General features: G+C 56.4%; 1 protein-coding gene and 1 long non-coding RNA gene across 3 annotated transcripts in view; one reads left to right on the top strand and one right to left on the bottom strand.

Annotated features, from left to right (window-relative positions):
• Positions 1-13,738, top strand: part of LOC121468058 (nuclear pore membrane glycoprotein 210) — a 55,170-nt gene extending 41,432 nt beyond the window's left edge. The window contains 5 exon segments of the mRNA XM_072918322.1: positions 131-220; positions 1,437-1,501; positions 1,875-1,946; positions 12,997-13,138; positions 13,707-13,738. Coding sequence (XP_072774423.1) covers positions 131-220; positions 1,437-1,501; positions 1,875-1,946; positions 12,997-13,138; positions 13,707-13,738 — 401 coding nt within the window.
• Positions 1-24,248, bottom strand: part of LOC140680592 (uncharacterized) — a 402,733-nt gene that overhangs the window by 180,825 nt on the left and 197,660 nt on the right. The window lies entirely within an intron of this gene.

Here is a 24,248-nt window from a genome sequence, read left to right as displayed (position 1 = left end):
GATGCACACCAACCCAGCTCCCATCACAGGGGTGAGTAGTGTGTCCCTGCTGAACCCACAGGCTGAGCAATGGTTTTGTGGGGTCCATTCCTGGGAAATGGAACAGCTTTCTGTTAAGATCCTCCAATAGGAAACACCAACCAGATGGCAGACAAGAAATCCCAGAAACCATTTGAAGTCATGTGGAAAATGCTGAAGGAAATGGAACAGGCAGGACAAGGTGGGTGCATTTCCCTCAGCCTTCCCCTGGGACTCAGCAGCCGGGGCTTTCCCTGCACATCTGGACAGGCCCTGCCCGGCACAGCGGGAAGGGATCCATGGCAGCCTCGCTGCCCGCTGCTGCTCTCCTGGCCTGCCGGGCTGTTTCCCAGCCTGGGCTGGCTGCAGCTTCTCCCCAGCTTCTGCAGGAAGGCATTTGGCACCAGCTGACAGGGACCCCAAACTGCACCATGGGCCATGCACACCCTGAAATCCCCTGAAGTTTCCCTGTCTCTGAGCACATCAGGAGGCACAGCTGTTTGCAAGGGAGCGCTACTCACTCGGGCATGCTCTGGCCCAGTCCCAACAGCTTGTGCCTTTTCCTGATCCATATCAATGACTTTGACAAGCATTGCCTCCTGAAGATGCGCCCTCCCCTAAGGGATACAGCCTCACCTGCTCCAGCTGTGCCTTTCCCTTTCTTCCAAAGTAGATGGAGAAGCTGTGCTGAAGGCAGTGTTTCCCAGAGGAAGCAGAGATTCTGTGCCAGCCTCTGCTGCAGGAAGGGAGGCGATGCCAGGCACAGTCACAGGAGGTAATTGCTGTGCCTCTGGGCCTGAGCCCTGCTGAGCCTTGAGCTGCCCTCTCTGCTGCTTGGCAGCGTGGGCACAGCCCGGACAAGGCCGGCACAGCCCAGAGGAATTATTATGCCCGGGGCACTCCGGTACTGAGCAGTCCTGCTGGGGTCCCTCTGTGGGAGACACGTCCCGAGCTCTGGAAGTGACTGCACGGGGTGCCCATGGTGGGGAAAGGGCAGAGGGGGAGAGCAAGGCTCCAGAGTGTCCTGAGAGGGCCTGGCTATGTGCCATTGGGCTGAGGGATTTGTCCCAGCAGTAAGAGGGCAGGAGGGACAGGGGGAGGCAGGGATACCTGTGGAACTGCCTGCTGCAGTTTTCCCCTGGGCTTTAGGGAGGGTTTCCTCTGTGGGAAGAAGAGAACCCCCAGGGCCCCAGGCTGCTCCAGCTGCCCATCCATGGATGTTGCCAGGGCCTGCAAAGAGCATGGACAGTGACCAGGAGCAAGCCCTGAGCTCCCCAGGCCCTGTGCTCCTTTGGCCTTTTCCATTCACATCTGGATCCCAAGGCCTTACCCAACCCCCTTGCAAGTACTCAGATCCTAAAGGCAGAAGGGGACCACAGCACACCAAGGAAATGGTTCTGATCTGTGCTCACTTCTAGATTTGGATGGCGACTTGGATTATTATGAAGCCGTGGTGGAAAATGGCTTGAAGTTCTTGGAGGATGTTGGAGGCAAGTTTTCAATATGCCTTTCCTGAGACAAAAATCAGAGTCAGTGTGACAAGACCTCACCCATCTTCCACTTCCCTTAACATCATCCCAGGGTTGAAGGAATCTGGAAGCCTCGCCCTGCTCCCTTTCTGGAGCCCTGAGTGATCCCACAGGATCACTGTCAGTGGGAGGAAGGAGCATTTAGCTGTCAGTTTTATTCCTGTGTGCAATGCCAGAGTGTCCTTCCGTGTGCTCTGTGCAGCCCCAGAGAAGAGCAGAGAGGGAAGGGGCCGAACCCAGGGCTGTGTCCTGGGGCTGAGCCTTGGGTGCAGCCTGAGGATCTCCTACATTGTCACAGGAGCTGTTCTGTCCTGCCTTTCTTTGCAGATAACCCTGCTGGTGAAAGTGATCTGGCTTCCCAACCCACGTTCAGGATGGAGGCTCTGGGAGATGCTGAGGGTAGGTCAAGGCCTTTCCCCCTGCGAGAGCTGCCAGCTCAGAGCCCAAAGCTCGGCCAGGGGGGCATCGCTGCAGGTGCCAGGACAGAACCATGCACGGGTGTGCCCTCGCCCTGGGTCATCCCCTTATGACTTCTGCCCAGGCTTGGCAGGTGCTTGAAGGAGGGAGGGCCATGGCCCAGTCCCAAAACCCAGATGTTTTTCTGGTCCTTAACCATGATTTGAATAGCATTGCCTCCTGAAGATGCCACCTCCCTCAATGGCGGATGGTTCCATCTGATCCAGCTGTCTCTTTTCCTTTCTCAAGAAATGGACCAAACATCTCTGCAGAAGGAGGCACATCCCAGAGGAAGCAGTGGCTCAGTGCCAACCTCTGCTGCAGGAAGGAAGGCGATGCCAGGCACGGCCACAGGCACAGGAGGTGATTGCTGTGCCGGGCTCAGCCCTCGGCGGGGCTGTGTGGCAGCAGCTCTTCCCCCAGGCCCTGCCCTTGCACGGCCCAGCAGCAGCCAAAGCTGGAGGTGCCTCGGCTTCCAGGCCTCTGGAGCTCGTTCACAGCCCCGGGGAATCGGGACTCGTGCACCAACTATGTCCCTCCCTCTGCAGCTGCTCCCGCAGCCGGCCCTGAGTGCCCAGAGGCCCCAGGCACAGGAGCAGCCCCGAGCGGGAGCCCTGCTGTGAGCCCAGGGCCAGAGCCAGCCCTGGCTCCCGACTGGGCCGGGGCTGCACTGGGTCCTGACAGGGCCTGGCTCTGTCCCCTGGGGCTGGGGGAGCTGTCACGGGGCAGGGAGGGCCAGGGCTGGCAGGGGCTGCTCAGGGATGGGTTTGGTCCCTGTCCCTCCAAGCAGAGACGGCCCAAGCAGCTGTGCTGGCCCCGGGCTCTCCTGCCGGCCTGCTGGGCTTTGTTGGGTGGCACAGCCTGTGCCAAGGGGTGGCAAGGTGCCTGCAGGCCCCAGCTCTGGGGCAAACAGAGAACGTCCTGGCCGTATCCACCGTGCTGCCAGCTCAGCAGTGCAGCACAGCGCGGGCTCACGCTCCCCATTGCTCCCACAGATGCTGCCGGCCCCACAACACCTGTTCCCGATGCCCAGAACAGCCTCAGAAGTGGTTGCTATTGGGAAACACACTGTTTGATACAGTTAATTGCAGGTCTGCTTTTTTTGGAGCTTTCCTTCATGTTCACCTGTGTTGGAATCTGGTGTTACTGCAAGAGAAAACGGTGAGTGTTTTCATCATCTTTCCCTCAAACAGTTTCTTTTAAAAGTCTAATGTAGATGGGAAACATTTCCAGTCAGGCTGCAGTGGAGCTGTGGCCAGTCCATGGCTGTCCAAAGAACTCAGCTGAAGGTTCTGCTGTGCCCAGTGCTTTCCTTGGCCCCTTCATGCTGGGCCTTGTCCTGGGGCCCGCTGGGGCTGCAGCCAGTGCTGGCTCCCACTGAGGCTGCCTGGGCACGAGCAGCCCCAGGGGCACAGGGCAGAGGCACAGCAAGGTGGGGAGGAGAAAGAGCGGGGACGAGATCGCCCCTGAAAGGCAGAGGCGCTCTGGGGCCCGCTCCTGGCCAGGGAGCCTGCCCAGAGCCGTCCCCTGCTCGCCGGGGCCTTGAGGGGCAGCTGTCCAGCTGGGCCAAGGTGTGCCAGCCGCTCCAGCCGTGCCGGGGAGCCCTGCCAGCTCTGGGCCCTGCTGTGCAGGAGGCTCCCTGTGTGCCACTGGCAGCTGGGGCCTCAGCCACTCCTCTCTCCACAGCAGCGCCTCTGCAGCTTCACAAGACCAGATGACTTCAGCCATGCAGATCTGTTCCTGTCATCAGCCTTCCCCAAGCCAGTTTCCAACATGCCTTCCGCAGCTGCATTACCCACTTACTGCTGGGGACATGCTGCCACCACCCATAACAGAACCCTCTGTCCCCAAAGGTGCTGGCCCTGGTGTCCAGCCAGGACAGGAGGTGCAGCCCTCCTGCCAGGGTAGGGCCTGACTCCAGCAGCATCTTTGGGCTTCAGCTCTGGTCCCTGGGTGCTCCCACCAGCACTGGCGGAGCTGCTTGTCTGGGCACAGCCAGTGCTGGGCAGGCAGCAGCTGGGCTTCGGGCACCTGAGACCAGCAGCTACTGTGTTTAGTTTTCATTTTGCAGGATTTAGGAATATTTTTCATAGAAAATTCTCCAAATATTTAGTCCCTTTTCCCACAACAGTTCTATATTTTTCAAAGTAGTTTTAGTATTCAGAAAGACTTAGAATATTTTCACACTTTTAGAATAAAAATATAAAATGCATTGAATTGCTAGTCTATGCTCTACTAAAAACTAAGTCACTCTATGACTCACAGCCTGCTTCAGAGGCTCTTTTCCCACAGGAGACTTGTGCCTAATCACAACAACTAACCTAAAACCTTTTCCCTGATGTTTTCTGGGATTCCTGACAAGCTCACCTCTCAGTCTTCAGAGGCAAACCTTGAGCACAGCAGGAATCTCTTCAAGTCACCATCTTTGTTTGCTTCTGCACAAAGTGCCTCAGTCATAGAGCAGGGGCTTTGCTCAGCTTCCTGCCGCCCCGCTGCCCCCAAGGCTGTCCTGAGCCCTCTGCTGCAGCTGCTGCGCTGCCATGGAGCTGCTGTAAAACACAACAGCTCTGCCACACGCGCTCAGCAGGACTGGAGAAGCTTTCTGGCCTTGCTTACATTAGGCCGGTGGCTCCTCTAAACACAAGTTGAGCTTTTGAACGCTATGTCTCACCTGGCACAGGAACTGATGCTGCCTTTCTCATGGAGGCTAAACTCCCATGGGCTTTAAAAGTTTTCTGGCCAGCATAAGGCCTGGAAAACCATTTAATGCAGCCATTTAGTATTGAAAATGGCCCAGTCTATGTATCAAAGTAGCTTGTTTAAATGCTGGAGCCCACCAGAGCATCCCTCCAGGGCATATCTTTCTCTCCCCCACCTCTGCCTCCATGACTGCCAAACTGCACCTTTGAGAGTTCTCTTCTCCAGAAGCTGAATGGCACCTTTTTATTTGGGGGAGGAAAAAAAAAAAAGGAAATGTTCTATGCTACTATCATCATCATCACAATAATGAGCTGCAAATTAGTTAAATGACATCAACAACTCAGACTGTGGACTTAGTTCTCAGAGTGCAGCACTGGCTTTACTATCCCTTGAAACTGCAGATGTGCTACAGTCTTTAAAATCCGTTTTCATGCTTACCTAATTTAGAGTCAAGCACAGCTCTGTGAGAGCTTTAGGGGTTGGGCCTACCCTGGCACTCTCGAGGTGTCTGGAGTGACCTGCCCAAGCCATCTGCCACCTGAAGAGCAAAGCAGGGTATGGAAAAGCACAGGCTGCAGAACAGCTCGAACTGCAGGGAGCCCATTCCTGTCAGGAGTAACACGACCATCCCACCTTAGGACTGGGTTTTGTGAGAAACAACTGCACACTTTAAAAGTTTTAAAACGTTTATTAGACATTTACAAAAACATAAGAGAAGGACTCATAAGGAAGAACAGGCCTGGGAAGACCCCCTGCCCCATGGCTGCTACCTGCCAGGTGGCTGCCTCATCTTCAAGATTGATGCTTCACCTTTTACATTCCTGGAGGGTGCATCAGCCACCCCTGGGCCCTCCCAAAGTCTGTCAGTCAACCCTTCTTTGCCGTTTATTGGTGGAATTTATTTCTTGTAGCTGCGTTTGAAGGTCAGGTGTTGTCACGCCGCGTCCCCCCAGCAACAAGCTTTTCCACTCCTACTCTCCCATGCAAGGGGTATATGTCGATACCTATTGTGGTGGACCCCCACTGCAGGGAATGACGTGCATTGACTCCATGTTTGCAGAAGGCTGAACAAAAGCTTTATTAAGCTGTCCTATATTACACTATACTAAAAACTATATTACTGCTATACTGAAGAGAAACCCGTGACCCTTAGAGACAGTCCAACACAGAGTGGCTCCAGTTGGTCAAATGAAATCAAAACACCATCACCAGAGTCCAATGAAGAAATCCCTCTTTGGTAAACAATCTCCATAACACATTCCACATGTGCCAAACATCAGATGCAGCAAATGGAGATAATTGTTTTTCTTCTTTCTCTGAGCTTTCTCACAGCCTTCCCCAGGATGTTCCTGGGAAAGCCTGTGTCTCTCACTGTTCAAAGGAATGTGAATACCACACACGCCTTCTTTCTACCTGTCTAGACAGCCCAGGCTGTCTGGTGGGAACAATAGGGAGTGGGGGGTGAGATGTATGATTATAATTTACTCCAATGAAATATTGTTGTATTGAATCAAGGCAAATATGATTTGGCATGTATAATATTTAGTTTTTACACAATACACATACCAGCACTGTAAGCTGCCCCCCCACACACACACATATTTGTTTACACCAGAGCCAGGTTGTTTTTGGACAATGCCTCATTTACAATTAATACATGTGGCTAGTCTGGAGATGGGCTGTCCCAAAAGGAGATACTGGAACACCTGGGAGCTGATCATCCCGGTAGCGACTCAAGATTGGGATCGCTGGAGTCCTCCGGGCTGATGCATCTGAATGCCACGGTTCCCATAACCTCATCAGGAAAAATTGTCCACACCTGGACCTGGATTGTTCAACCCCGGCTCAGAGAAAAGAACTTTATGAATATGTGGGACTCTGAATGGAAAGAAAAGGCAGGTGACTGAAATCCTGCCCTCGGGCAGAAAATTTCCTATAGGAACTGCAGGGTCCGGGAGGGTGGTGTGTGTGTCCAGGGGAACCTCTGCCGAGAGGCTCCTTCCTGTCACGCACCCAGTGCCGAACCTGGGCTCAGCGCTGTCCTTTTCCTTTTGGCCTGCTCAGAGAGAATTCAATCCTGAATAACTTTTTATTGTTTCATTTTAAATTTGGCTGGACTAATTTTCATTTATAAAAGGGGGAAGGGGACTGTGGGGAGAACGGAGAACATCTAAACAACAAATCACAATAACATAACTCTACATCAATAAAGCTTCTCTTAAGATACACACAATATTCATCCCTTAATTGCAAGAGCCAATCATCTCATATTTTATCTATTACAGTTTGGATGGAAACCAGAAGTAATACCTTGCAAAAGGAAAAGAGGGTACAAAGGTCCCTGCAGTCCCCTGGCCTGGTACCTCAGCCAGTGGGGAAAGGAAGAGGGCAGCATGTGGCCAGGAGTTTAAATAGAGGCTGTGTCCTCCAAAACTTTGAGAGAGAAAAGCCCAGCAGCAGATGTCCCCATGGACTCTCTCCCTATATTCAAACAAAGCTGCAGGGCTCCTCTGGCTCCTTTATGGACACTGGCTTTTCACAGCCTGGTTTGTATGCACACCTGTTTCCTTGTATCAGAGTATCACCAGCCTGCAGTGACTCCCTGCCACTCTGGTCTGCAGGAGAAATGGACCTGATTTCCATTAAGGCCCTCCCAGAGGGAAGGAAGAACAGACCCAGAGGAGACAAGCAACCCCTGCAGACATCCAAACTTCTGCACCAGATGCCGAGTGAGTCGCAGAGGGGGCGTAGTGGGTGCATTTCCCTCAGCCTTCTCCTGAGACTCAGCAGCCGGGGGCTTGCACTGCACATGTGTGTTGGATAATCTACCAAGTTTAATTTTTTTTCATTTCTCTAGTCAGGCTTGGTTTGCCTTTGCCTTGGGGAAAGGAATTCTAATGGGTTTTTTAAGGGATGTTACACCACTCAAGGGAAATGAGCTTAACATCTCAATAAACTGGGAATAACCCAAAAGGTACCAAAAACCATAATGACCATGGAGAAAAATCTACGATCATCATCCGCAAACGTCAAGGAATGTCAACCCCAGACACTGCCCCCTGGCATAGTTGGAGACACCTGGACTGGAAAAGCCTGAGAAGGAAATCAAGGAGTATGGCTGTCATGGTTTGACACTGGCACACAATGCCAGTGCCCCCATGAAAATGCAACCTCTCAATTGAATGCTGCGAAATGCAATCGAGAACAGAGCAAAGCAGGCCCAAGCTTAATAACAAGGAAAAAAACTTTATTAAGCTACTACTACTATACTACTATAAAAGAAAAAAAAAGATAAAAACACCACACAAAATTCAAAATGAAAACCTTCCAAAGTATTCCTCCTCTCACCACCCAACCCCAACAAACCACAGTGAGACACAATCTGGACTCCAATCAGGTGTCCACCCTCCAGACAATCGATACTCAGTTCATCAAGGAAGAGAGGAGCCCCTCCTGTGCCACAGACCCGCCCAGGAAACACAGCTGCCACATCCTGTGCTTCCATGTCACACATAGCACCACACAGAGAAAGAGTTTGCCATGGTGGCCCTCTCCTTTCCATGCACAGTGCTCTCACCACCAATGCATGGATGGACAGACTGCTTTTAGGATTTTTCCTTTCAAGGATGCCCTGCCAAGAGGGGAAAAAACAACAGTTCAGTTTTTTATTTTTGGGACCACAATTCCCCAAATTTCCCCCTGGGGCTGAGGGTCCAAGAAGAGAGATCTTCTCTTCTTCTCTGAAGACAGGGGACACCACCACAAACTTCCCTAACTTTTCTTTGTTTGTTAAACTTCTGTCTTTTCCCAGCTGAAGCACGGTCTCTTTGGCTCACCAGCATCCTCCTAAAATACAGTCTCTCTTGGAGGAGAAGATCAGTTCAGTCTGTGGCTACCAAGAAAAAGTCCAGCAAAAAGCCACTCCATCATCTCCTCCCACCTAAAATTTCTCCTTCCAACATCCCAGGGTCCAAGCTGTCTCTCTTCCTCTCTTTCAAACCGAGGAGGAGAAAAATTTCACAAAGCTTTCATTTCTCACGAAGGGTTAAAAGTCCCGACTCCCAGAGACGGCTCGCTGCCCAGGCTCCCGCTCCCACAGGCAGCTGGGCACCTTGTGGCCCCCCCCAGCTCTTCTTCCCCGCGGTGAACTGCTGGCAAAACCACCGCTGTCTCTTTCTCTCTCTCTTGAGAAAGAGAGACTCTGGGGGGAAACGGAGACATCCCAGATTTTCTCCACCCTTCCATCTGCAGGGGGTTCCCAGGCCCCTCCACCCTTTGGCCTACCTCAGTCAGGCCAGGGGCCTTCCCCTCCCCCGCCCAGCCACGGATGGGCAGGGGAGAGTCCTGCACTGCACGCTGACCGGAACCAAAGAGAGCGGGTTCTCCTGGGAATTCTGCTTTTAACCCCTCTGTGTTCTCAGAGGCGTGTCCACCTTCAATTGGTCATATCCAAATTGACCTCTTTCTTTTGAGAAAATTCATTTTCCGTGTCAAACCACGACAGCAGAGTACCAGGAGACTGTGAAGAGAGCACCAGGACTCAATGTCACTGGAGCCCCAGGCACACCTGATGCTGGCCACAGCTGTGCCTGCTGCAAGCTCCCATAGCTGCTGCTTTCCCCCTCCCTGTTGACAGCTCCCTCCCCATTCCCTGTTGACAGCTCCGTCCCTCCAGCCCTCAGACCCTGCCCATCACCTTCTTTTTCCCCCCATCTCATCCCTTCCCCTTCCCTTCCATTAATAAACAGTTTGGTTTCTACCCCTTACCCTCATCTCTGTGGAGCTGAAGCGGCCCAAATCCCGGGCCCTGGGACACACAGGCCCCTGCTGCTGTTCTCTTCCACGCCGTGTTCTGTGCACACACACACAGAACGAGGGCAGATCAGGCTGGAGAGGTGCCTGTGCTGAAGGTGCAGTTCCACAACCCTGTGGAGTTGCAGATCTTGCTGTGCAGCCTGGAGCCCCTGGAATTTGGAAGAGCCAAGCTGAGTATGCTCTGAAGGCAGCTGTGAGGGATTCCATGGCAAGCTTTCACAGAGGGCAAAGGAGCTTGGAATGCTGGAAGTTTTCAGGAATAACTTCCTGAAGGCTCAGCAGTGTCCATCCCTGCAGAGGATCAGGGAGAGGGCAGAACCAGCGACCATCCGGGCTTAGCAGGGAGCTTTGGGTGTGCCTGAGGGCAAAGGAAGCAGCAGCGCGGTGCCCCAGACTGGGACGCACGACCCTGCCAGTGCCCGGAGCGCTGTCAGGCAGTGCTGGGATCCCGGCTGTGGTTCTGGTCCCCACAAGTGAGGAATGGCAGCCCCAGGCTCAGAGCCAGTCAGAAAGCCAAGCAAGTGAGAGCAGAGGGAGGGCACCCTGCCAGTCTCTCTTGGGCATGGCCGCAAAACAGCCCCTGCTGCTTCTTCCTCCGCCTGTGTTTGGGCTGTGCTGGTGGCAGAGGCAGCCAGGCTGTGCTCTGCCTTCCAGAGCCTGTTGGGAGCGGGCATGAAAAGCGCTGTGTGCACAGCAGAGAGTCCTGGAAGGTGCTGGCAAGAGCGTCCTGCGGGAGCAGGGCTCTGGGCTCTGGCTGGGAACAGCCTGGTCTTGGTGCCGTGGGCGCAGGCAGGAGTTGAGGCAGGTGAAGAGGCACTGAGCAGCTTGTGTTTGTAGAGGGCCTGGGGCTGCACGTCTGAGCCTCCACCTGGAAAGGCACTTGGGGGAATAGGAGCTAGAGCTGGAGTGCCTGTCCTGAAAGGACGTGAAGTCCTTCAGCCTTGCCAGCGTTTCCTAAGGGTGTGTTGGTGTTGAGCAGAAAAGCCGCACATTTGGGGAAATGCCTTTGGAGGACAGGGGCTTGCTTCTCAAGGAAAGTGCTTCCCAGGGAGCTCCCAGTGAGGCAGGTGCAAGTGTCCCCCTTTGGCTCTCTGTGCTCCTTTCAGTCCTTGAGGCCCACTGCACTTGGCAGAGGGACAGGGGAAGGGAGAAGGCTGTGAAGAGCAGGTTTGGCATCCACCTGGACCTGCAGGGACCAACCCAAGCACCTGCAGCAGCGTGTGTTACCCCCCCTTTGGACAGAGGGGTGAGCAGAACCATCTCTGTCCATCTGTGAGCCCCACAGCTCTCTCTGAGAGCTGTGAATTAAAAGGCCATTACACACTCACTTTTCACATCTTCCCGTCTGCTGTGTTGCATCTCTTGGCAAGATGCATTTGCCTCCTGCTTGCTGGGAGCTGCTGTGGCCCAGGGCCAGCACAGAGCTGGGCTGGGTGGGCCAGGCAGTGTGGTGGAGAGTCTTGGCTGATCTTGGTGTGTGCCTGGCCTCAGAAAAGGCTTGGAAGATTTGCCTGCCGAGGTGTCCTGCTCCTTGGCTCTCCCTGTGCATCTTGGAGAGCACAAGGGAGGCATTTCTGGCAGCTGGGCATCAGCAGGCCTTCAAATGGGGGCGTGTTGTGGAGCAAGCGCAGCTGAGATACCCTGAGAGGAGCCCAGTGCTCCTTGCTCCTCTCTGCTGGCCCGTGAGCGTCTGTCTGCTCTCGGGATGGCCCTGGCTGTGTCACGGGTGCTGCGTGGACACGAGACAGCCGCTCCTGTCCCGCTGGGTCCCAGCAGCGCCTGGCAGCCGTCCTGCATCCACGTCAGGATGCTGGCCAAGAGAGGCTCTGGAAGCTGAGGCAGCTGATTTTAAGCTTCTGCAGGTGCCAACAGGTCAAGGCCAACAGTGTTCCCTCAGGATACAGCATTCCTGAGGGGCTTCCCCAGAGCTGCCTGATGCCACCCACTCCTTGTGGCACCAGTTGCTTTCCTGTGGAAGGTTCTACCTTCCCCAAGAGCACAGAAGGAGCTGGAGAAAGACCTGGCCAGCCTGCTCTTGATCCTTTACCAGCAGCCCTGGGTGAGCAGAGCAGTCCCAGCTGAGCGCAGATGTGCCAATGGAAGAGCCGTGCATGGGAAGGCTCGGTGGGAAGGATGATCCAGGATCCATAGGCCTGGCAGCCTGAGCTTGCTGCCGGGGAAGGCCTTGGAGCAGATCCTCCTGAGTGCCATCCCACAGCACGTGCAGGGAACCAGGGGGTCTGCTGGAGGGAGGGAAACTCTGCAGAGGGACAGGGACAGCTGAGGGTCCTGGCAGGAAGTTGAGGGCTTCTTTGTGGTGTTTGCAGGGTGTTGGTGTTGGACATGCGCTGGGGAAGGAGTTGTCTGGGAGGTGAGAGGTCTGGGCTGGAATTTGAGTCTGTTTTAAGGCAGCATCCTTCGTTTGGCACAGCCTTGCTCATGGGTCTCAGAAAGAATATCCGTGACTGTTTGTGTTCATGGTCCTGATTGTGCTGCAGGAAACAAGAGGGGAGAGCTGTACTTTATTGGCCACTTAGATCTCTATACCGGGGCAGGGTTAACCATTTTGCCATCTACTCATTGTTGCCAGCAGTTGCTCCAGGTGCTCCTGCCAACAGCCCCTGCAGGCAGGAGCACAGCCCCCAGTGCAGGTGGGTTTGGCTCCCTCTGGCACAGAAGCCCCCCAGGGGCACAGGTCTCTGGGGCAGGAGACGGGCACCAGCCCTGCCAGGGCTCGGGGCTGGCAGGTCTGCCTGGGTGGGGACTCTGCCACAGCTGCTGGTGTCAGCGCTCCCCGGGCCCCAGGGCTCAGAGCAGCATTCATGCCCTGGCCCACAGTTCCTTGTGTGTGCCACACCCGCGGGTTTAGGGTGGCCACGGGCTGGGATGCGTCCCGAGGAGGCTGTGGCAGCTTCCATGGAAGGTTCTGTGCCCTTCCCAGCGCAGCTGTGTCGGCAACCCTGGGAGCTCCTTCTGCTGCCCGGAGCCCACAGAGCCGGGCAGCGTTTGCTGATGGTCTGAGCCGTTCCTAAAGATCCTGTCGGGCTGTCTCAGACACTTGGGGCCAGGGATTCCTTCCAACCTGGGCTACTTTGGCTGGGCAGGGGGTGGCCCCAGGGCAGGTGGCAGTGTGTGCAAGGGCCCTTTGTGACATGGTGCAGCATGGTTACTATGGCATAGAACGGGACAGGATGGCCTTTGTGACACGTGCTGACATAGGAGTGGCACTAACCAGAGCACGCCACTCTGCTCAGAGCAAGCGACCGGACAGGACGGGACAGAGCGGTGCCGTGAGGAGCCCCTGCACAGCGCGCTCGTTCGTGCCTGACCCGGAGCTTTTCTGAGGCATTATTCCTACAGGTGACCTCGTGGCAAGACCACAGGACTTGGCAGCCCGTGGCCTTCCCGAGGCTTCTCTTTTGTAGGTGCCCTTGAGGACTTGTTGACTTGGAGCTTTCCCGAGACATCTCTCTTTCAGGTGCCCTCGATACCAGACTCTGGCATGGCGGGCAGATTTCTCGGCTTGTTCAGAGTGTTCAGGGGGAAGAAAAAGAAAAGCCCTGAAGCTGCTCCACCACAACAGCGTGAAAACCTGGAGCAGTTCCAGCCACCGGAGGACTGTGAGTGGCAGAGCTGGGCCACAGGACTGATGCCTGCAGCCAGCTTGGCCCCATCCCGTCCCTTCCCGTCCCATCCCATCCCATCCCATCCCATCCCATCCCATCCCATCCCATCCCATCCCATCCCATCCCATCCCATCCCATCCCATCCCATCCCATCCCATCCCATCCCATCCCATCCCATCCCATCCCATCCCATCCCATCCCATCCCCTGGGGATGTGCCCATGGACAGGACAGAAGAGGGGCCTGGGCAGACACCCCGCAGTGGCCGTGCTCCATCCCCTGGGGCATCCTGGGGCTGTCCCTGCCTGGGGAGCGCAGGGCTGGGCTGTGTTCTCCGGCCTCTCCTGCAGCCCCTCAGCCCTGGCCGCGCTCGCTCTTTGCCAGATGCAGCCCTGGACCGCACACAAGAGAAGAAACCTGCCCGTGGCCGTTTCCGCAAAACCCTGAAGGTGCCTGCAGCCATCCCCACCTGGGCTGGGCCTGCTGTCACTGCTCAGCCCAGCAGCACGCCTGGAGCACTCCATGGAACACCCCTGGCTTTCATTTCCTTTGTTCTCCTACAGACGTTCTGGAAGTTCCCGTGCATTCGACGTAGAAAGACCGGCAGCGCAGCAGCTGAGGGCCCGGCCGAGCCTGGCTCGGGGCTGACCGAGCTCCAGGCTGAGCCTGATGTCAGCCCAGATTTGCCTGAGCGCTCAGAGAACTCTGACACCTCAGTGACTGAAACTCGGACAAAGATTCTTCTCACATCAATGACTGAGGATGTGGACATCACAAACGCCAAAACCAGAGACACTCAGGGCATCGCAAATACTGACACCATGCCCTCTCCAACTCTGAGTCAGGAACTCATATTCGACTATTTCAAGGACCCTTGTGTTCCTTCTCAGCAGCAGGTAAGCAGCCTGGGGCCAGGCCTGGAGGCCTCCCAGCATCGTGTGTCCCCTCAAGCCATGGTCTCTGGGCCCCCTCAGCCTTTGAGGCCAGCACAGTGTGGAAGAAGGGAAGCACTTCTTTGAAATAGCTGGGCAAGTTGTTCCCTGGACAATGTTCCATTTCTCCCCCATGCTTCCTCCAGGTGCCAGCCAAGGTGAAGAACATCCACCAGCGTCTCATGTCCCAAGTCACTGTGGATGTCTGGCTGAAGAATGACATTTTGAGGCTGGCTGAAGAACACCCTGCTGACCTGGTGCTGACCCTCCTGCGCTGTGCCCCAGCGTGTGACAGGTACGGGGCCCACGAGCCTTGAGAGCTCAGGGCTCAGCAGCCTTAAGGGCCCACGGCCCTGCACAGCCTGTGCAATGGGCTCTGCCAGACAGGCAGAGAGGCCCAGGAGCCTCGGGCCCCTCTGTTCCCTGAGCCTGCTGCCAGCGCTCCCCCCCTGCCCTTCAGGGCACAGGGGCTCTGTCACCTGGGCCCCCACGGGTGCACAGGGCATGGTGCTGTGACTGAGATGCCCCTGACACAGAGCTCTGATCCCACAGAGCCGCTGCAATGATGTGGAGAACCATAGGCTCATCGAGTCCCACAGTGGAAAAGGTGCTGCCAACGCTGCTCTGTGTGATGGAGAACTGGCCTCTGCACAGCACGTGCACCTCTGATGGGGACAACGAGGAAGTCTTTGCCCTGGCTGTGAGTTTCTGGAACTGGCCTTTGCTCACCCCCAGGTTGCCAGCAGCTCTCCATCCTCTCCATCATTCAGTTGCTGGGCTGAAACCTGGGCTAGGGCCAGGCTCAGGGGCACCAGGCCTGCTGCTCCCCCTGCGTCGGCTCTTGGGCCCTGCCCCATGGACACCTCGTCACTGAGCGCTGCCTTGGGCTGTTCTCTTGCAGGCAACTCTGGGTCTCTGGGTGATTCTCCAGGTGCCTGAGTGCCAGGAGGCGATAAACCTTTATTCCCCCCGCCTGTTTGTGGCTCTGCTCTTCCATCTTGTCATCACCACACAGCAGATACCATCAGAGGAAGTTGCTACATTCTGGAGAGCATGCTGGCAGGCACACCACCTTCACTGCAAGCCCAACAGGTCCCAGTCCCCCTGTCCTTCCCGTGCCCTTGTGGCCAGTGCCAGCACTCCCAGTGTGACCTGGGCTTTGCTCTGCACACAGGTTTGCAGTGCAGGCCATAAAGGCTCTGCTCTGCCGACTGCAGTGGGACCATGTGGTGCTGGCTATGGAGCGCAAGCGTGACTGGGACATGCTGCTGCGTGCTGACACCCAGCACGTTGCTGTGGGCCTGCTGGCCAGGTGAGACCCCCTTCTCCCCACGGTCCCCAATTTGTGCCCTGTGCCCAGGTGCCCCTCACAGTCCCTGCGGTCATGGGCCAGAGGGCCTTTTCACTGAGGGACAGCCAAGGAAACTGGAAAAGGCTTGGAGAGGAGGGTGCCCAGAAGGGGCCGCCTCCCAAAGCGCCCACATCCTCTCCAGGGATGCTGGGGAAAGACCCGAACTCTGTGAGTCCCTCCTGGGAGGGGTTTGGCCTTCCCACCTCACGGCCTTTTTCCCCCCTTGCCAGGGTGTTGTGCCATGTCTTGGACCCCTTCTGTTCCCGCATTGCATTCCGCCTGCTCCAGCCACAGAGCAGGGAAGAGCCGTGCTGGGATCTGCCCTCCCTGGCATTCCTGGTGGAGGTGAGCCTGTTGGCCAGCGCTGCCTGCCTCAGCTGCCTCCCGGCTCTCTGCCCTCTCGCGGCCGCAGTGCCTGGGACGGTGCCCACGCCCCGTGCTGCTGCCTGGGCCCGGCCCTGTGCGGTTCTGGGCTCCTGCCAGCCGGGTCCCCTGTCACTGCCCTGTGCCTTTCAGGTCCTCGGGGGCCTGGACTTGAGTGAATGCGGTGACAGCGTTCTGGAGATGATGTCAAGGTACCTGCGGAGCGAGTGCAGGGAGCGGCGTCGCCTGGCGCTCCGAGGCCTTGTGGTGCTCACCAAGGATCCCTCGATGGTGAGAAGGGGGCAGCAGCTGAAGCTGCGCTGGGCAAAGCAGCCCCTTGGGCTGGCAGGGCTTCAGGAGCTGAGGCAGCTGCTCCCAGCTCTCCTGCCTCACCTGCCCCAGTGCTTTGGGACAGGCCTTTGGCCTGTGGGCCCTGCAGCAGCAGGGTGGGCCTGCAGTGCCAGGGCGGTGTTGGCCGTGCAGCCATCCACGGCTCCCCAGCCCACCCTTGTGTTCCGCACAGGCCAGAAGAATGTACCCGCTGTCTCAAAGCCTTCTGGAGCTGCTGGGGGATGCAGATGGAGAGGTGGTCAGCATGAGCCTCCGTGTGTTCACAAATGTCCTCCAGCACAAAGACATCCTGGTATCCAGCACCACTGCCCCAAAGCTCGCTGAGGCACTCCTCCTGCTCTTTGACCATGTAAGGCTCTATGTCCACAGCCATGGGCACAGACTGCCCGCATACACTTTCCCCTTATGGATTTTCTGACATTGTCTCTGGTGAGCCTGGAATAATTGGTCTTAAAAGTCTTATCCTCTTCTTTTCTAAAGGACAGCAGCTATGTGCGCTTGCTCTCTATTTTACTCTTTGACAAGATCATGAACTTTCTAGTGGATGAGGGAGAAAAGCCCATGAAGAAGATTTTGTGTCAGAGCTTGCTCCCACTTTTCTTGCACTGCCATGAGGACAACCAGCGCGTGGCAAATGTGAGGTTTTGTGTGATGCTGGTGGATCTCTGGGAGGGGGCTGGGCTGTCTCCTGCCCTGGCGCCGGGCGGGCTGCAGCCTCCTCCAGGCCCTTGCCACAGGGACGCGGGTCCTGCGCCCTGGGCTCTGGGGCCATCTCTGGGTCTCGGCTGCTCTCCAGGCTTCTCGGGAAACGCTGCTTGGTGTGGCCGAGTTTTTGAAGAAGAGGAATCTCAAGAAGCTGCTGAAGAAGGAGCAGCTGTCAAAGTTTGCCGAGTGCCTGGTAAGGAGGGCCGGGAAGCCGCAGCCCCAGCCTGGAGAAGCCCCCTGAGCACGGTGCTCGGTGTGCGGGCTGGCAGCTGTGCCCCTGCCCGCTGCTGCAGCCCGAGGCCGCGCGGGCTCTGCTCCAGGCTCCTGCGGCCCGAGCCGGGTGCCGATGGAGCCCCGGCCCGGCGGGGCTGCGGGACGGCACCGCGGCTCCCCGGGCAGCAGCCGGCCCTCTGCCCCCTCCAGAGCCCGGCGCCAGCGGCTGCTGGCCGCGCCTCAGGGCTGTGCGGGCAGGGGAGGCCGGGGTTTGCGCAGGGAGCGCCCGGCCCAGGGGCTGAGCCCGCGCCAACCCTTCCCTCCTGCCGCTCTCTGCAGCTGGCAGAGGACAGCAGCAGCGCGGCCGAGCACCTGCGCCGGGCCCTGCCCTACCTGCAGAGCCCACAGGAGCCCCTGCGAGAGGCGGCCGTCAGGTTCATGGGTGAGCCACGAGCCGGGCCAGGAGGGTGTGTGGGCACAGGGCTGGCAGCGCCGCTGGCAGGGAGCTGTGCCGCTGGGCCTGACAGGCTCTGTGTTCCCAGGGATGGCCGGGCGCTACCTGAAGGGACAGCCAGTCGAGCTTCACCTTCTCACTCAGGGTGAGTGAGGGCAGTGGGCTGTCAGCGGGGGCTGGCTGGGAGAGCTGCAATGCCGGCCAGGGAGCTGCAATGCCTGTCCCGGCTGTGGCCAGCTTCGCTCCTTGTGTGGACAAGGGCTGGTGTGGGCAGGGCACAGAGAGATTTCAGGGACGCCAGTGGGGGGATTCGTGACCAGCGCCTTGCGGCTGATCCCGTTGGGTCTTCCTCTCTGTTAGGCATGGCGGGAGCTGGGAGAGATGGCCTTAGCAGAAGAATTGCTGGGTGGCCCTCTGGGCTCTGACTGTGGTAGTTTATCTGTCTTCCAGCCCTTGAAGTCATGAGCGAAGATGACAGCCCATCCTCCACTAACCTGGAAATTCAGGAAATTTTTGGGAAGAGATGTGCAGAACTAAGGTCATCTGCTGGATTCACAGAACCACGATCCCAAGAAGAGTACCAGGAGACAGTGAAGAGAGCACCAGGACTCAACGTCACTGGAGCCCCAGGCACACCTGATGCTGGCCACAGCTGTGCCTGCTGCAAGCTCCCATAGCTTCTGCCTTCCCCTTCCCTGTTGATGGCTCCCTCCCCATTCCCTGTTGACAGCTCCTTCCCTCCAGCCCTCAGACCCTGCCAATCCCCTTTTTTTTTTCCCAATCTCATCCCTTCCCTTTCCCTTCCATTAATAAAGAGTTTGGTTTCTCCCCCTTACCTGCATCTCTGTGGAGCGGAAGCGGCACAAATCCCGGGCCCTGGGTGTTGCCTTTATAAAGGGCAACCAGCGACCTGGTTCAGGTGGCAGCACGGCAGCCTGGTCTCGCCCAGGCCACTCGGGCTAATCAACACACGCGGATACCAATGTGGCAGACGGTCGAAAAGCCTTTATTATCTCATCTCGTGGGTTTAAATAGTCTTGGGGGTCTTTGCTACGTCAGAGGGGGGTTGGGGGGTCTCAGGGGTTAGTCGGGAGTGGAAATTTACCGGGGCAGGTGTGGCTACATGCTTCTGGGGCTTCAGGGGTTAATAGCTAACGTGGGGAAGGGAGAAGGGGAGGGGTCTATCTTTCCGTGACATCCCGTGATCTTCCGCTTCGCCTGTCCCTTGCCTACCACATCTCCCCCCTCCTTATCACATACAAAATGAGGTAGTCGTAGATATAGGCACTGGGGTGAGGTACAAACTTGCAACTTGTTAAGGAAAGGGTGGTTTGGTAAATCTGGGTAATTTTTTCAAGGCAGGTGTTGAATGCTTTAGCTACTGACCGTGTTTGCAGTTTTCGGTTTACAGCATTTGTTGGTGGCCTATGAACAGAATGTTTGCCCTTTCCAGACGGGCCTGAACAAACGAGACTAGTTTGTTCAGCAGGCATGGTCCTATGGTAATAGCTAAAAGCAGTATCGCCAGTGGACCTACCAGGGCGGAAATTAAAGTGGTGAGCCAAGGTGATTGATTGAACCAGGATTCAAACCAGCTCTGCTGGGTCTCCCTGTCTCTCTTTCTCTGAGCCAGTCTGTCTCGGAGTTCTGCCATGGAGTCTTTAACGACTCCCGTATGATCTGCATAAAAGCAGCATTCCTCTTTCAAGGCTGCACACAGTCCTCCCTGCTGCATGAACAAGAGGTCCAGTCCTCGCCTATTTTGTAAGACCACTTCTGAAAGCGAAGAGACTGATTTCTCTAAATAGGAGATGGACTTCTCGATCCTCTGCAGGTCCTCGTCGATGGTCATTTGCAGCTGAGAGAGTCCGTGCTGCTGGGTTGCGATGGCTGAGACACCCATGGCTGTGCCAGCTGCTCCCAAGCCGAGCAGCATCGCGATGGTTATACCTGTGATGATTTCCCTTTTGTGGAGTCTGTTAGGTTCTTCGAGAAGATGGTATATCTCTTCGTCTGAGTGATACAAGACCCTGGGGACAATCAGAACTTGAACACAGAAATCGGTAGAGTCATTGAATTTGGCAAGGAACACACAAGGACTCACTCCGGACCTTTGGCAAACCCACATCCCAGACGCAGATGGGATCACCCACTTGTTAGTTTTTCTGTTGGGTTTGACAACTTTAGTGCAGAAGTTGCCTTTCTGCTTTGCTAAGGTTGCATTCCCAAAACATCTGCCCTGTCCTGTGATTTGACTCAGGGTGACTCCTCTGCAGGGAGTGTCCCATCTGCACTAGTGGGGGGTGCTGGCTGTGGAGTAACTGAAGGGGGTGTCCAAAGCAATGCCTTCATAAAAAGGGGGTTTGACATCATAGCAAAGCCAACAGGAGTTAGTTAGGTTTGGTTTGGTTTCGTTTAGGGTTAGGAAGGTAGCTTCTAGCATGCGAAAGATTGGGTTTGGGTCTGACTCAGCCGTGCGGCCTATCTGGGGGGTATCTGCAAGGCTGGTCGGGGTGTCAGTGACTTTTGGGGGCAAGGTTTTGGGGTGGGTTGTGTTTTTCCCTCTCAGCACATTCTTGATAATTTTGTTGGGTCCCACTGGTCGAGGTGCTGGCGGCTGGAGCCTGGTAATTCTCACATTCACCCACCTCCTCGGTCCTCTGAGGACCACTGTCCATGTTCTACCCGTGGCCCAGCTAGGGTGATCTGGCTGTAGGACAGTCATGTTATAACTTACACATCCCCGTAGTCTGGGCTGTGCATTGTGGTCTCCGCAGCCAAAGGGTGCCCAGGTGAACTGTAAGAATTTGTCGGGCTCCTGCGGTTGCCACCCGTCTGCCCATGGTCTGGCATCTGTAACAATGGTTTCGCAGCCCCAATATCCACAATGTCCCCACCCCGGGTAGTCACAGTACCTTTTCCCTGGGTTGGACGCTGGGCACCAGTAAGATATGTACATGAGTATGATGTGCGGGCTTGAGGGCCGTATTTTCGGTTGCCCTGGAAACAGATCGGCTATGTGGAATACGAAGGATGGAGCGTTTGTGGTGGTGACCTCTTTGAACACCTTGTCACTTGAAAGATGTTGCATGACCCATCTGAACGGCTGGTGAGGGTAGTGGCCTGGGTCGGCTTGCCCCCCGGCCACAAGCCCCACCAGCAGGATTGCACAGAGACACTGTGCGAGTCTGGGTCTCACCGCCGTGGGACGCTCAGGTTCTGTCTGGTGGCTTGGTGGTCCGTTATCTCTCTCTGGAGCAGGGGTGTGTGTATCGCGGGGACGGTCCACGAGCGTGTCCTGCGAACGAAAACTCACAGTTTTCCATTAGTTTCATTCTGAAGGTCAGGTTTGATCGACCTGAGTGGACACCACCTGATCTTGTCCTCCTTTTTAACTGCCGCGTACCCTCGTCCCATAAGCACCAGTCTCCAGCCCCGTTCCCACTCGCCCAGCTCGTTTTTGACCATGACCTGTGGGCCCTCCTCTAGTGTCTGGGTGGCCCAGTGTTTTCGAATGGGACTGTTTGCTTCATCTCCCCTAGGGAATTGGTTCAGTGCTAGTAATGTGGTTGCTAGCATGCGTGTCTGGTCTCCTGAGGGGATGGATTTGGCAAAGCCCTCTGCCTTTGCCAATACTTCTAACTTGGCTTTTAGGGTCTGATTTGCTCGCTCGACAATGGCCTGTCCGGTGCTGTTATATGGGATTCCCTGCGCTAAGGTGATACCCCACACCAAGGCGAATTCCCGCACTGATTTGGAGATAAAATTGGAAGCATTGTCAGTTTTAATTTGCTTGGGGATACCAAGCCATGCCATAACTGTCAGCCAGTGCTGGATCGTGGCCTTGGAGTTGGGTTTGAGGTGCTGTGTCGCTATGATCACTCCGCTGTAGGTGTCCACTGTCACTGCAAGCCATGCTCGGGGCTTTAGCAGTTCGCAGAGGGTGAAGTCTGACTGCCAGATTTCTGACGCCTTGAGGCCCCTCGGGTTGACTCCACCGGTCCATAGGGGTGACTTCTGGCAGTGAGGGCAGGTGGCCACTACGTGTCTCGCGTCCGCTGTCGAGATCCCGCATCTCTTCGCCAGTGCTTTGGCCCCTATGTGGAGTGACTCGTGCAGCTGACGAGCTTCCTGCAGCGTCCACACTCCCTTCGCTGCGGCATCTGCTTTGTCATTGCCAGTCTGGAAGAAGCCCTTGACTGGGTTATGGCTGTTGACGTGAATGACGGACACGGTGCCCTGGCATGAGGAGAGTGCCTCTTCAAGCATGGAGGCCGTTGTGGATGTTGACACACCTGGTCTTGACATGGCTAGGCAGAGCTTTGCCACGAATATAGAGTCTGTCATGATGTTGAGGTGTTCGTCCTGGAAAAGTCCGCACGCCAAGACCACTGCTGCTGCTTCCAGCTGTTGCACTGACAGCGTGGGGTCGCATGTTTTGACGCAATGCCATGTTTCTCCTGTTTGCCACACTGCTGCTGCGGTAGAAGTCATGGAGGAGGCATCTGTAAAGACCGTTGGCCCTGGTTGCGGTCGGTCCATGACCTTCGGTGGCACATCTATGTCGACAATGGTCAGTAACTGGGTCCAAGGTGGTTTGGTGGCGTAGGAAATTTCTCCCCCGAAGCCAGTGAGAGCGAGGGCCAGGTGCTCCGATATCGCAGTTGACTCCGTGGTTGGTCGCTTGCGGAAGGGGAGGTGGATCCTTGCCGGCTCGGTTCCCAGGTGTCTCAGGGCGAGTCTCCTGCCTTTCATGATGAGGTTAGCAACGCATTCAACTCCTGGGGAGAATGCGTGAGTTGGTCTTCCGAGGACCACCCATTGGATCGGCTGGGATTTTTCGGAAGGTCCTTGGGCAAGTGCTCCCACTCCTCCCTTCTGTGTGAAGTGGACGTATAAGTCCAGTGGTACGCTCGGGTTCCACCTGGCAAGCAGGCTAGTGGACATCTGATGTTCGATGAAGTCGAGGGATTTCGTTGCTTGCGGCATCAGCTCCTTGGGGTCCCAGGGGTGTTTTCCTTTCAGGAGGTCATACAGGGGGTCCATGACCTCTGGGGGAACTAGGACGATGTTGCGGAGCCACTGCAGAGATCCCACGAGTCGCTGCATGTCGTGGAGGGTCTTGATGTCTCGGCGGACCTTTATCCTGGGTGGGGTCACGTAGGAGTTTGTGATCCCCACTCCCAGGAAGGTCACGCACGGTCCTCTCTTGATCTTCGTGTTCGCGATCTCGAAACCGTTGGCCTGGAGGGTTTCCGTGATCGTGGACACTAGGTGATCCACTTGGCTTGCTGATGGTGCAGCGACGAGGATGTCGTCCATGTACTGAATGATGGTCGCAGCAGGGTGGGAGTGTCGGACTGGCATCAGTGCCCTGTCCACGGTAATCTGGCATATGTTCGGGCTGTCCACAAGGCCTTGAGGTAGCACCTTCCATTGGAAGCGGAGGTTAGGTCGCTCGCCGTTCGGGAACACGACGGAGAAGGCGAACCGTTCTTTGTCCTCGGCATGCAGGGGTATTGAAAAGAAACAGTCTTTGATGTCCAGCACTGCGCACGGCTGCCCTTTGGGGATGGCTGAGTTCGCGGGCAGTAGTGTCTGAACTGGACCCATGGGCTGAATTGTCTTGTTCACTTCCCTCAGGTCGTGGATGAGGCGGTAGCCTTCTCCTGATCTCTTGGGGATTACAAACACAGGGGTGTTCCACGGGCTGGTGGAGGGTTCAATGTGGCCCTTTTGTAGCTCGCGGTCGACCAGTTCCAGCAAGGCTGTCATTCGAGGCTTTGACAGGGGCCACTGCTCAACCCATACGGGGTCTGGTGATTTCCAAGTCAGTTTGATTGGCAGCAGTGGGTGTACAGCAGTGGCCCTCATTATAAATTTGTAATCCTGACTCCTAGCATAGCAAGGATGTCTCTTCCTATCAGGGGTGGGGAGTTTTGCAAGATGTAGGGGTGGATTGCTACTGTTTGTTCTGGTCCTTTCTTTGTATGGAGCGTTATAGCTACCAATTGGGTGCTTTTCCAAGCTCGGGACAACCCTCCCACCCCGTTCACTGGAGGGACCTCCTTGTACTGCCAGTGCCGGGGCCATAGGGCTTGGGGTAGGATTGTGCAGTCTGCTCCTGTGTCTGCCCAAAACTGAAGCCCTATTACGTGGGGGTCTCGACTGCCATAGAGGCGGCATGTCCCCCAAACTTTCGGGGGTTCCTTCCCTATTTTCAGGGCCAGGGCCACCCAGGGGTCCCGACTTGGGCTGCCCCCTGTTGACCCTGTGGCACAGGCGCTGCTTGCGGTGGCGGTGGGTATGAAGGCGCCGCAGGCTGTGCTGTGAGACTCGTTGGCAAGGGTATGAAGTTGGCTGCTTCCTGTGGGAGAATGGGGTACGAGGGCTCCCCGCCCCATTGGGGGTTGGCATGGATGGGCCGCCTCATATTCGCAGCGGGAGGAGGCTGGGTGCGGCCCGCAGGCCCCCTCCCTTTTCCGTTTCCCTGGAGCTGGGACCTGCATTCCCTAGCAAGATGCCCCTTCCTCCCGCAACCCCAGCAGGATCCCCGCGGGCGTGTTTGGGGTGGAGGCGCTGCGGCAGGCCGCCGTGCCGGCTGGGGGCAGCTCACCGCGATGTGACCCGCCTCACCGCACTTGAAACACGCCATGGCATTGGTCAGGGTGTGGACGGCTGCCTGAATGGGCGTCAGGTGTTCCTCCCTCACTACGTGTCTGATCATGTCAGCCAG

Source organism: Taeniopygia guttata, chromosome 25, assembly GCF_048771995.1.
Source record: "Taeniopygia guttata chromosome 25, bTaeGut7.mat, whole genome shotgun sequence".
NCBI lineage: Eukaryota > Metazoa > Chordata > Aves > Passeriformes > Estrildidae > Taeniopygia > Taeniopygia guttata.
The sequence above is the reverse complement of the archived record's forward strand: the minus strand, read 5'-3'. Positions and strand labels throughout refer to the sequence as shown.